The following is a 13316-nucleotide window of genomic DNA, read 5'->3' on the forward strand; positions in this document are numbered from 1 at the left end:
TGGAACCAGAGCTGCAACTCTTCCCTTTCTAACCAGAATGAAAGAGCATTTGCTCTGGGTGGCAACTGAGTGAAAGGGGATCACTGTGGCTTCCCACTCTCAGGTCAAAGCAAGTGCCGGAGAAGCTTCAACACACCTGTGTACATGAAGCAATTATAGAAAACACAACCTGGAGCACAATTAGGTACCAAATTAATTTTGTCTAAACCCCAACCAACAGTCTGGTTCTCCGACCGATGTAGGTCTCAGCATCATCTGGGGGACATTCGTCAACCATCGAAGGCTGGACCATACCTCAGTGTTTCTAGTTCAAAAGGTGACCGCATCACCTGGTCTCTGACACTCTAGCTGAGAATGTGCTTTTCTCACTGATACTGATACTTCAGGTCCATGCATTGTACTTGGAGGAGCAACAGGATCAGCAGCATTGGCACTACCAGGGAACTTCTTACAAGTGCCTCATCTTGGACCCATCCCAGATCCAGTGAATCATAATCTACATTTTAGAAAGATTCCCACCACGTGATTTATGCATGCTGATGTGTGAAAAGCACTGCTGTAGGTCAGTGATTCTCAGTTTGGGCTGCACAGTAGAATCATATGGGGACTTTAAAATGGAATCAAAGTGCTTCCTCTCGCCAACTCTGGAGATTCTGATTTGATGGGTCTAAGATAAGGCCCAGCTATCTGTATTTTTTAAGGATTCCAGATGATCCTATCACACAGCCAGGGTTTAGAAATGGAGCAGCTGATCAACTTTAGGGCTACGCACCCAGTCCTAAAGGGAGCAAGAATTTGAAAGACATCATTTTTGCCTGTGGTCTCCTCTGCCCAGAACACTTCTCCCTCTGTCTTCCCCTATGCAGCTCCTGGATGCTCAGGTCAAGTGCTCAGGAGTTACTTCCTCAGAGGGGAAAGCCGTGATGACTTTGTAGTTCCTGTGCCCACCAAACTCTGCAGCAGTCCCTCTGTCTTGTTACTGTTAACACTCATGAGGGGGAGGTACATCTTACTGCTTTATTTATATATTGTTTCTCCCTCTCTGGAGAAGGGACCGTAATTACCTTTGGTCATAGTGCCTAGGAAACTGTCTTCCACATAGTAAACGATTAATAAGTATTTTGGAGGACACCACCAGGGAGTTAGAAGGAAACAACCGAGAGAGGGAGAGGGAGAAGCACGGGAGGGAGATAGAGAGGCCGCCTAGGAAATACCTGAATGTGAGAACATAATAACGAATGATAGGGCAGAAGAAGCCACACAGATGTGTGAGGAACAGGAGAGCAGGACTGAACACAATGGTTAGCGAGAGAAAACTGTTTTGTGATTGAAGAGGCAAGACTGACTGTCCTCAGTGAGGCGACTATTACGATATCTTCATGAGATGATTCAGTTTTGACCCAGGAAAGAGTGAAGGGGAAGAAAGGAGACACAAAACATTATCAGAGAAGGAACAACCCGGATGGGTTCCTGAACAGAGGAAAACAATACTCATTTCTGGGGCACAGTGGAAATGGTTACCACTTTTTTGCTGCCCATGAAGAGAGAAGAGTCCATTGCCCCCCCCCCCCCCCCCTGAATCTGCTTGTCTGTGCGACTCACTCTGACTCACAGCGTCAGAGGGACACTGTGACTCCGGAACCTCGGCCTCAAGAGGTTTTGCAGTTTCTGCTTCCACATCTTAGATACAAGCTGCTTTGTAAACAATCCCAGATTAGCCTCCCTGGGGAAGAGAGGCAACTTGATCTTGAGAAAGGCAGGCCCAGCCATTCCCGCTGAGGCCCCATCATGTGAGTGAGGCCACCTGGGACTCCCCAGGCATGACAACAACAGAAGCATCCGATGGAGCCCAACGCAAATGGCCAAGTATAGAATATTGAGCATATATACAGCATTGCTCTAGGCCATTCAATTTAGGAATGACAGCATACAGAACTGATAACCTTTCCCCAAGTTTTGCATGTGTGATCTAGAGGGTAAACTCAGAACAGAGACGGGTTGCAATTCCTATGTTAAAAGCAAGTATTAGTAACAAGTTCAACATTGTTTAAAAAGTTCCATTTAACTTCTAGGAAAGATGTATTTGGTGCAGATATCCCAGGAGGTAAGCAAGCAATGTTCCTTTTTCCACTTCAAGATGTTGAATGATACTGGATATAATATCTCACCCTGCCTTTCAGGGCAGCGTCTTCTTCAGGAACCCTTTGCTAGTTTGTTTTCTAATTTATTATAATTTATAACCCACTTATTTCCAAGAAGGAATTGAGTCAGCTCCTTGATAATGATATGGCTGGACGCTCCTTACTGATGGTTCCAGAAATTTCCAGGGAACAGGTTTCTTGGTTTTTATTCATACGAAAAGAAACCAGGAACTGTACCACAGAACTAGGTCTGATTTACAATAATAGACTACAGAGTAAATTGGTGGATGAGGATGCCAAGACGCATGATGAATACTAATTTTGCTCTCATTTATTCTACCCCCTGCCCATCTGTTTTGGTTTCTCATCTTCAGTTGTTGAAATAACAATGTATTTAATTGCTCTTTCAAGGACTTATACATTCCATTTTATGTCTCTGTGTCCAAAGGTCTATAATTATCCCATGTCTTACGGTCTCTGCATTGGCTTTTTGGGGAACAAAGTGCAAGCACATCTCCATAATTGAAGGGTAACTTTTATATATGCTCCAAGTAATGTACTAACATCTGTCCAAATGGGTCAGAAAGACTTATGAATATAACAGCCATGGGGATTTTTTCGAAGCTCCTGTATAAGTCTAGCTTGTGCAGTTATAAGATAAAAACATGGAGAAATGTGCCCTTTACATAATGACTTGCTATTTTATCCTAACATAAAATATTTTACACCACGAGCTACTTTTATTTGCCCTCAAAAAGTCTGAAATGTCTGGCAACAAACACTGGAAATGAGATGCAAATTAAAACCACATTTAATTCATTCTCATAGGGAAGATCTGAAGAGTGTACAGAGACATGGAATATTCACACTATGTACACAATTATTTTTTGATAAGGGCACAGTAACGGTACAGTGTAAACTAACACTTATCTTATAATTAGGACCACCTTTCCAAAAAACCCTCTCTCTAAGGCATTCTCCTAAACAGCAACGGAAATACGATTATAAAGGAAGATCCTTCCTAAGACACATGGGAGCAAAAGCGAATATTTCAAGACTATGAATATATTTCACATGACTAAATGTTTCTGAGGCTTCGCCTATAAAAGTGTCAGGACAAATTTGTATCTAATATTAACAAATACAGTACTAAATTCAGATCGTTATAGCTGGGCACACGGAAGGGGCAAATCATGCAACTGATATTACAGATCTTTCTGTTGGCAATTAGCACAAAACACTGCACGCCCACCAGGATCCCCCATGCAGCTTGCCCGCGGGCTTGCTGTCCCAGGAAGCTCACACGCAGCATCCCAACCAGAGAAGCTGAAGCTGCAGTGAGTACACGGGGTAGTCTGGGAAAGGCCAAACCTACGAACCGATTTTACCCAAGGAAACACAAACTGTTTACTTCTGGAAACACAGACTGTTAGCTCTGATCAAATGGGATAACATGAGTAAATATATATTTCCAACAAAAGATAAAATTTGTGTTACTAGGTGTGTTTTAGTTGAATTCGTCTACATAAGGCCATTGATAGTTCCTTGATATGGGTTTATATTTCTTTTCCCTTTCCCTTTCAAAAAGGAACTTTTTATTAGCATATATTTAGGACTTATTTTTATACATAAATAAATAGCTTCTAAAGTAAAAATTTGGTTTAAAACTGATTAAGAAGGCTTTTTGTTCATTTGTTTGTTTTCCTGTTATTTCTCTGAATAGAGAGAAAGGTATTTGGTAAGCTTTAGGTGAGGCTGATGAATTTGTTCATGTACCAAGTTGTGATATATACAATATAGATTTGTATGTTTTAATTTTAAACTTTATATGTATGTATACATTTTTATGTAATACGTGTTAAACAAAATTCTGTAAAAAATATGGAAGATAATTTGATCCAGTTTGGAGCTCAAAAATAGGAACTTTGAGCCCTGGGGCGAGCTCAGTGGATGAGGGGGCTGCGAACCAAGGGCAAGTCAGGGCACGCCTGGGATGGGCCAGAGCAGAGGACGCATGAGAGGCAACCATACATGGATATTTCTCTCCCACTCTTTCTCCTTCCCTTCCCCTCTCTCGAAAAATAAATAAATAAAATATTTAAAAAAAAATAGAAACTTTGGTAGTACTATCAATAATAATGAAAAAAGCCCTGGCTGGGTGTAGCTCAGTGGATTGAGTGCAGGCCTGCAAACCAAGGGATTGCAGTTCGATTCCCAGTCAGGGCACATGCCTGGGTTGCAGGCCAGGTCCCAGCAGGGGTCGCACAAGAGGCAACCACACATTGAGGTTTCTCTCCCTCTCTCCTTTCCTTCCATTCCCCCTCCAAAGATGAATAAATAAAATATTTAAAAAATTTTTTAAATAATAATATCGATAGAGCTTTTGTCTATACAATATTCACTGTGTAGCAGGTAATATGTTGTGTCTTGCCATGCTTACCTAACATTCACAGCAATTTTATGAGCTACTATAAATGTCTTCACTTTGAAGATGAGAAAAAGAGTCACAATCAGTGTGTTTACAAACCTATAAATAGAAACTTAAAGAGATGAGAAAAAGTAAGATGTTCATAAGAGGTTTTCAGTGACTTGAAGAGTCTAGAATTAGAGATAATTATAGAAAATCAAAATTTAGCCTAACCTAAATATTTAATAGAAAACTAATGGGCTGCAAAAAATATTATGCATTTGAAAAAATGATCAAATAATAACCATGACATAATAATCTTATTAGAAAAATTTTTCTGGAATTTTTCAAGCATCTATTATGCTTAGATACTTTGCATGCATGCATGTAGTATCCTATTTCCGTTTCACAGAGAATGAAGTGAGGTTTAGAAAAGTTAAGTCATACAAGTCATACATGTCCTGCAAGGATGCAAGTTGCTAGAGCAACTTGAAAACAGTGTGCTTTCTTATGTTAGAGAAGGTGATGGTCAGACTATCTTGTCTGACTGACTTTAAAATCATGTAATTCTATTGTTCTGTGAGGTCAATAAACTTCCTTAATCTAGCCGAGTAAAAACTGTGATTAAATGAGTTTACCCTTAAAATAAAGCTTGATGGAAAATAGAAGAAATTGTGCCCTGGCTGGTGTAGCTCTGTGGATTGAGCGTGGGCTGCAAATCAAAGGGTCGCCAGTTCGATTCCCAGTCAGGGCACATGCCTGGGTTGCAGGCCAGGTCCCCCAGTGGGGGCCAGGAGAGAGGCAACCACACATTGATGTTTATCTCCTTCTCTTTCTCCTTCCCTTCCTCTCTCTCTAAAAATAAATAAATAAAATATTAAAAGAAAAGAAAATAAAAAAAATTGTAATCAACCTCCTTTATATGATAATTCACCATGGAACTTTTTTAGCTCATTAATGCAACAGCTTTCTCCATGTGACAGACAAAAATGAAGACTAATTGCCAATAACTAGGAAAATTCTCTAGAGTCAGAGTATCTGCTCTTCCACAGAGTTGTTAACCTGGACCTGTTCTAAGGAGGTTGACAATAAGAAACTCAAAGCACCTTTTACTAACAAAACAGATGCAGAGAAGGTCAAACAGGATAAACAAGTTTTTTTTGTAGCTTCTCTGATGTCTGGATTTGATCAATATGCCACAGCTGGAGAGTTGGAGAACAGCAGAGTAGACATGGCCTTTGAATAGGAACTAGTAGTGGAGGATTAAGTGGGGACAAGGAGAGGATGGCATGTAGGGGGCCAGGACAGAGGGTGGTCACACGTCCAACGAGCAAAGTCATAGCTCTTTAAATAGTATCTGGAGGTCAACTGATGATTTTTCATCATCTTTTATCATAGAAAGTCCCATTTTCTTCACAGTGATGAACCACAATCCACTATTTTGTTCCTGTTCTCATATACAGGGAACAATAACTGCTACTAGTGATCATCTTTGATTGTGAGTGCAGCCCTGTTCTAGGGACAACATCTTAAGAGTCACTGCATTATTGTGATAAGATTCTTGGTGGCAACTGGCGATTAAAAATAGTAATCTTGACTGTGTCTCTTTGGATCAGTATCAAGTTGGGGAAAAACTTTAGGCCTCAGGTTTCACCGAGTGGCTGGAAGGTACGTATTTTACAGAGTTAAGGTGTGTAACCACGTTTAGCTAGGTTTACCTTAGGTTGCAGGTAAAAAACGCACTTCATGATGGCCTTTGCAACATTGGCAAGCAAAACAGCATCTTAAATGTCACATTTGAGGTAAATTGTGATTATAAATAGTAAATCTGATACAGTTCTAATATTTCATATGCAATGAATACAACAGAAACATAAATTTGATATTTCTAAAATGCTATTTTGGCACTCTTTATGGAATTACATCTTGGCAATAGCTTCTAATTTTGATTTCTGTCCTCTAAGAGAGTAACGTATTTTACTGTATCACTCGTAATCTATTCTAAATATCACATGCGTTGTTCTGTGTTAATTACTAGTCTGTAGAAAACAGGACATGAACAAAGCCAAGTTCTTTGTTTCACAACATAGAACTTTAGTATGAAACAAATAATAGCTTTCTTGCTCATTTTCCAATTTTAGAGAGGTAGGCAGTTGTTCTCATTTCATAAAATGATATGCAAATTATGAATTAGAGTTGAAGGAGGAGATGAGATTTGTATTAACCTGACTTATGAAGAAAAACTCCTGATTTGGGAAATTCAAGAAAATATCCACTCAGGAATCATCAGCGTGCATTGGGAAATACAACACTGTAGAGCCCTCCCAAGTTATTCCAATTAGAAAACAGTACAAAAGAACTGAAGAGAATCTGAGCACTAGCTACTGTATCTTTTCACCTGCATACACGATAGGCCTTCACTTGACAATTTTTGATGAATGAGGTTCTATCATAGCAATCATATTGACATTGGCTATATTTAAAATATTTCATATTTTAGCTCATTTTATCTTTTATCTTCATTGAGGTAATGTGGGCAAAGAAGCTTTTCTCAGAAGTCACTCCTCATACTACACATATAGTCTCTCGCCTGAACCAGACTATCTCCATCCACTCCCACCGATGAGTCTTGTAAAATTCCACTCTAGTCACATATCGTAAAACACATCCTGCAGATCAAATGTGCCAGGGGAATTCATTCTTTGTTCTCTTGCTCTAATTCAGCTTATGGATACAGAAAGATATTAAAAAGAGAATTGAGAAAAAGTCAGAGTTATGTCCTCACTTGTATGTTGTGTTCTTTTCTCATTTCAACACTAGAAGTAGTAACCAAGTCCTGGGAAAGGCCAACATAACAGAACAATCATATATTTTTCCACAATAGAAAAAATTTTATAAAGTGAAAAAAAATCTAAATGTATTCTATAACAATTCTTATAGTTACCTAGTTATTATGGTTACACAGTCAACCATTCTCCTAGTTAAGCTAAGGCAGGGTAAAGTTAAACATCCTAGCCATGAATGAAAATCACTAATTTAAGAGCAGCATGAAGAAAATCTATACATCATTTACAAAGGGAAACTACTGATTATAAGTATTTTTAAATATAGAAGAAATATTGTTTGTTGATAAAATAGTTATAGTTGAGAAAAATATCTAGATATTACATAATCCTCCCAAAGAATATTAAAATTTTCCAGACATAGCAAGCAAACTGAGTATCATGTACAGTAGTTGGAAATACAAAGTAATGCAAATGGACCCGGGCTGCTACAAGTCAGTAAACCTGGGGACTGGTACCTAGTTGTTTTCACACAGGGCACTGAGAGATGTAAGATCCACATTATGTGATGGGAACACATGAGTTCAGTTTTCTTACTTGTTTATTTAGATGTAAGCTTATTCAGATGTATGTGAAATATTAATTATCAACAGAATAAGAACTTAGAACCACTGTTATTGATGGGCAGAATGACGACTCCCTTTAAAAGAAATATTCAGAAAATAATCCCATTATTTGATCTCTCACAAATTTTTAATGTTATTGTAATGTTTTGTGCTTCAAATTCAGTGTGATCTTTTTATTTTAAGTTTACTTCTGGAAAATTAATAAAGTTGATGATTTAAAATTAAAGGACTGTTAGGTATCTTTCAATTATCTAATTAAATATATCCATGTTAATAATTAAACTTGAAAACAATATTAAAACTAGTTGGATTATGTTGGAAGCCTACTTAAATTATCATTAAAATATGCCATTATACTTGAGAAGAGTGAACATGTATACTCTTCTCATTAACTATGATAATGTAAATGTATTTTACCTTTAATCTCCCTCCCATTAATTTTGAAATTTATTTTTATTTTAGATGTAATACATTTTCATTAAAGATGTTTGAAATACATAAAAAATAATTAAAAAATCTATATCCCCAAACATATCCAGTCTTTATTTGTCAGAATATTTTAAAAGCCATCCTTAGTTTTTGAAGTAATTCTTACACAACTAGAGCACAAACAAAAAGTCTAATTAAGATGTTATTAAGAGTTAGACACATATAAGATGTCAAAAGCAGAAATATTAGCATGAACAAATACATTAAAATAGGTAAATATTGAAATAAAAGAACTGAAATATTATATTCTTCTTTGTTAGAAAGAATTAAGATCATCAATGTAAATTCCCTCAAGGAAAAGAATATCGTAAGAGTCCCTGTCTAAACTTATAAATGACTTATTTTAGATTAGAATTTGTATAAGATCCAATAATCATATAAATACTCTATTTCATGTACTTTCAATATGGCATTACTGAATCCAGAAGCAGATGAAAAAAAAGAGAGAGAGAGAGAGAGCTAACTTGGTCTTCATTTGTCATACATGTGACTAAAAATACTTGAGTTCATTGTCAGTGCTTCCAGATTTGGTAGTTCAAGAGGCATTTAGAAGCAGTAAGCCCATGGATTTCTGTAAAAGCTAGGAAAAGGCATTTCTAATTCAAGGCTAAAAGTGTCTGTCCAGCCATTTACAAATTCAGGAAGATTCTAAAAAATTAATAAATCCAGATCTTTAACCTGTTACAAAGACAATGCCAACTCTGAGATGGACAAAATAAAAACAAAATTTGCCTCTAGGAGCTTTGTTGTAGGTCTTCAATGAACTGACTAAAGCATGTCGATTCTCTCAGCTGTTCTTGGCTCAGTAGGGTGGAGACAAAGACAGCAGGCAAACAGCACAAAGTGGTTAGAGAGCACCAGAAAAAACGAAGCACTAGCTATTGCAAAATCTATATATATTTTCACTGGAAAAATTTCACTGGAAAGGAGACAGAATGGACCAAGGCCCCCAGAACTGACAACTGAGTTAGCATACGTACAAACACACTCCGTGCCCTCTCGTGCATGCCAGTGCTCGCAGCCATCACACTTCGGCCCCGTGGCTCCGGGTCGGCACGTGCAGAGCCCTGTGACTGCATCACAGGGGACGGGCATTGAGCCATGGGGGTCACACTCACATTCTTGGCAGGAGCCTCCGGGACTGCTTGGGCTGCCAGTATAGCCAGGGGCACACCTGGATTGAAACAGCGACAAAGCAAAGGGAATTGATAATGTCTAGTCTCTACATTGCTGTTGTGTGTGTTGTTTTTAAATGAAGTGAAACTGATACCAAGAGTCAGTAGATCAGGGGTCAGCAAACATTTCCTATAAAGAGCCAGATAATAAGTATTTTAAGTTTTGTGGTTCAAGAGGCAAGATGGAAATCATATAGTGAAAGAGAAATAAAATTTCAAACAATTTTGGCTGATAGAATTCAAGATTATAATGATAATCTACTAAGTAAAATCAATCTCCTAGTGAAAAGAATAGAATTCTTGTTGATGTAATCATTTACACAACTAGAGTTCAAATGTAATGCTTCTTATCATCAAATGACTGTATATGTTTGCCTGCAACAATCATTCTTATCTGGAGTGTTACACAGAATCAGGTAATGGGTGAAATTTTGTGGACTATAGTTTGCCTGCCACTGCTCTAGATCATAAACTATTTTTTGAAATCTTGTTTTTGTTTTTTTTTAAATTAGAAGTAAATAAAATTATATATTGACTCCCTGGCTTTCCTAGACTCGTGTATTTTAGATATCAAATGACAGAATCATTCAAACTGAGACAGGCTGAGCCTCTCTTCGATGGATGGAAATGTCCTTCAGTTACTTCTTGAGTCTGTCCTGCAAGTTTAAGGTTTCCCCCCATGAATTCCCCAAACCAATGTGTTTGTGCCTGAGCCAGTCACTGCCAGCTCACGGTGGGAACCTGGAGACCAAGGAGATCCACTCTGCGCCTGCGCGGAGGAACCCAGCGCTCTTTAAACCAGACCCAGCAGCGGTTAAGAAAGCCATACTCTGTCAGTGTCAAGTTCCCTCCACCCTCCTTCTCCTTCTCACCTAGTTTTTAGTAAACATCTTCTCTTTTGTATCTGTTTCACTGCCTTTCTTGATTTCTGTCTTGAGGTGAGGCAAGAACACCTCTGCCAGTAACAAACCCATTGATTTTCTTAATGAGTGACAAGAAGGAAGTTAAGTGACAATAAATTAGACTTTCTATTTGGTTCTATCACTCTTTCCTTTCCAACAGCCCTTTCTCAATATGCCTTTTTTATTGTGTATCCATGGAAGTGGGATAATGTTTTACAAATAAAATATATAACATCATTTTGAGAAATTACAAGGGAAATCCAACAGGATAAACCCAAAATGCAGTCCACTCAATGACTCTTTCACCCATCCTTGCATTCATCTGCCTAAGTAGACACCCTTGGTTATGTGATTGGAAGTGGTAACTCTACAAGATGCTAAGAAGACCAGATGCTCTGGTTTACCAAGAATAGTCTCAGATTACCTGTTGTCCTGGCTTAATTATTGAAACACTTCCTATTTCTCCTTCAGGTATCTCTCATTGCACAATAAATTATACATAGTCAGCTAAATATGATCAACAGTGAGAATTTTTGTTCAAAAGGCAAGCATGGGAGAAAGTTGAGAGACACTAGGATGTTGAAGACAAAAGTCGTTAACACTGGGCAAATAATCCTGGACCATCTTTATGACCTGGTACCATGAAAATGTGCATGGCTGATTATAAAAGTTAATTGATCTTGGCCTGGTTAGAAATGCAAAACAAGAAGAAAATTATCTGTAATATTAGGCTTTTACACATGTATGGTTGTAATTGTTATTTTATTTCTAATATAATATTATACATGCGCAATAAAAATGTCATTTAAATAAATTCACTTAAGTTATTTCTTAACATCTGCAGGTGAAAAAACTTTTTCTATGCAGGTTCAGATTGATTAAATGCCCAGAGAGTTTATCGCAAGAGTAACTAAGATAAACCACGAGGAGGGTTCTCTACACTTCTACAGGGACAATCAAGATATTTAAGCAGTTTTAGACATGAGCTGATGAGTTTTGGCAGGTTGTAAGGTGATTTAAATGACTTAAGAAGCTCTCAGAAGTGGACCAAATTTATTTGGAAGGTTACAGTAAAAACTTAACCAAGACCTTTGGTTTAATTTAGCTGAATAAAAGTAATTTTTCAGGGAAATATAACCTGATCATTCACGTTAGAGATGATAAATGTAAAGCTGCAACAACATTTGAAAACTGCAAAACAATTCAAGCCATGCACATAGGATAGTGTACGCCCCTGATCACCAATGTGCTATATAAACTGTCAACTCTGATTTCTTAAACATTAATGGATATTAAAAAGGTAAATTTTTTGTAATCATTTCCCTTAAGACAATAGTAGACACTTCAGTGTACCTTCCAATCTTTTCTATATACATGCTATCATATATGAGGGTAACTTCAGTGTAGAAATGCAGCTATTCTATCAAATATTTTTTTTCCATAAATCACTGCAGATAATTTCCATGGTTGTTCAGGGATGCTTTTAGTTATCACCCTACTGGAGTTTACAAGGGCATGAAATGAATTTTAGTCTAAGAATGAATACCAAAGCACACTGTGGAATATTAAAATATATTCAAGTGATATTATATATATATACATATAACAAATGAAAATAGTTTTGAATTTTATTATTGCTTTGAATTTATTGCTGCTAATTCCTGTTGACATGGAAATTGTGAACACACTCTAATGTATATGCAAGTATTGGATATTTGTTTAGAATCACCACTTATAGAACTACTTGGCAATATATTTTGCAAACATAGAAACTACATTAGCATTTATATAACTTAATTTTAATTATTTAGTTATGTACTTACTTCCATTATTAACACAACCATAACTGCTTATATCAAAAGATGATTCTTAAATGAGTGATGATAAAATTAATATGGGTTTATATTTGCAAAGAGAGTCATAATTTAGGAAAGTTCTCCTAAAAAAATATAGCAAAGGAGTGGGTAAAGAAGGAAAAGAAATGGTCCAAGCAATGGTATGCTTCTAGGTAATATTCAGTCTAATTCCATGAAAAGTTCTGTAGCATATAGATAACATCTCAAAATTTGTTCAGTTTTTAGGCAAAGAAGCTAAACTTTTGTACCCTCATACTAGTCAGTCATTGACTTTAAACCACTAGAAGAAGGTGGGATCAATTCTTGGGTCTTTTTGCCCTTCCTGTGAGGGAGGAGGCTTCAGTGTGAGTGGTTAGGCAGGGAACCAACGGTATCTTCTATGGACTTGATCTTCACGTTAGTTTAAAGTAGGCAGAATATCACCTCTTCTGATATTAGAGGTGAGAAAAATGGGACTCAGCTAAGCTGGTGGAGCTAGGCTATGTCCATCGGTCTTCATAAAAATGCATAGTTATCAATTATGCAAAAATTATCATGTGTAAAATGTTAATAGTTAATATTAGTTATTCTTTTACTTTAGAGATGTTACCTAAAACATCTGAAAAATGGTAGTGATAAGCTTGAATATCACTTCTGATCTTAGAGAAAACATGGATCCAGAAAATAATAATTACAAACTCACTACATGGTCAGTCTGAAATCATGCTTCTTAATTTACCATTTGTCTTATAGTTTCAATTTAATAACTATATACATCCATTATCAGATTTTGTAAAGAACATGATGAAAGCAAGCATTTAAATACTGTTTGCCTATTGAAAAGGAGGGCCGAATAACAAATACTTTATCATTTGGGTTATTCTAGTTAAGAATGCTTGATACCATTTATATTCTGAATTGTGTATACACTTGCTGGTATAGTGCCATAGTGTTCAGA

At 37.0% G+C, this 13316-nt stretch overlaps 1 protein-coding gene across 5 annotated transcripts in view; it reads right to left on the reverse strand.

Moving 5' to 3' along the window:
• The window catches only part of LAMA2 (laminin subunit alpha 2), a 511376-nt gene that overhangs the window by 133719 nt on the left and 364341 nt on the right, over window positions 1-13316 (reverse strand). For all 5 annotated transcript variants that reach the window (XM_053664793.1, XM_053664792.1, XM_053664790.1 and 2 more), the window contains one exon: window positions 9427-9620. In XM_053664793.1, coding sequence (XP_053520768.1) covers window positions 9427-9620 — 194 coding nt within the window. The remainder of the gene's footprint in view (window positions 1-9426; window positions 9621-13316) is intronic.

This window comes from Artibeus jamaicensis, unplaced genomic scaffold, assembly GCF_021234435.1.
Source record: "Artibeus jamaicensis isolate MK-2021 breed Jamaican fruit bat unplaced genomic scaffold, CSHL_Jam_final contig_387, whole genome shotgun sequence".
Taxonomy (NCBI): Eukaryota; Metazoa; Chordata; class Mammalia; order Chiroptera; family Phyllostomidae; genus Artibeus; species Artibeus jamaicensis.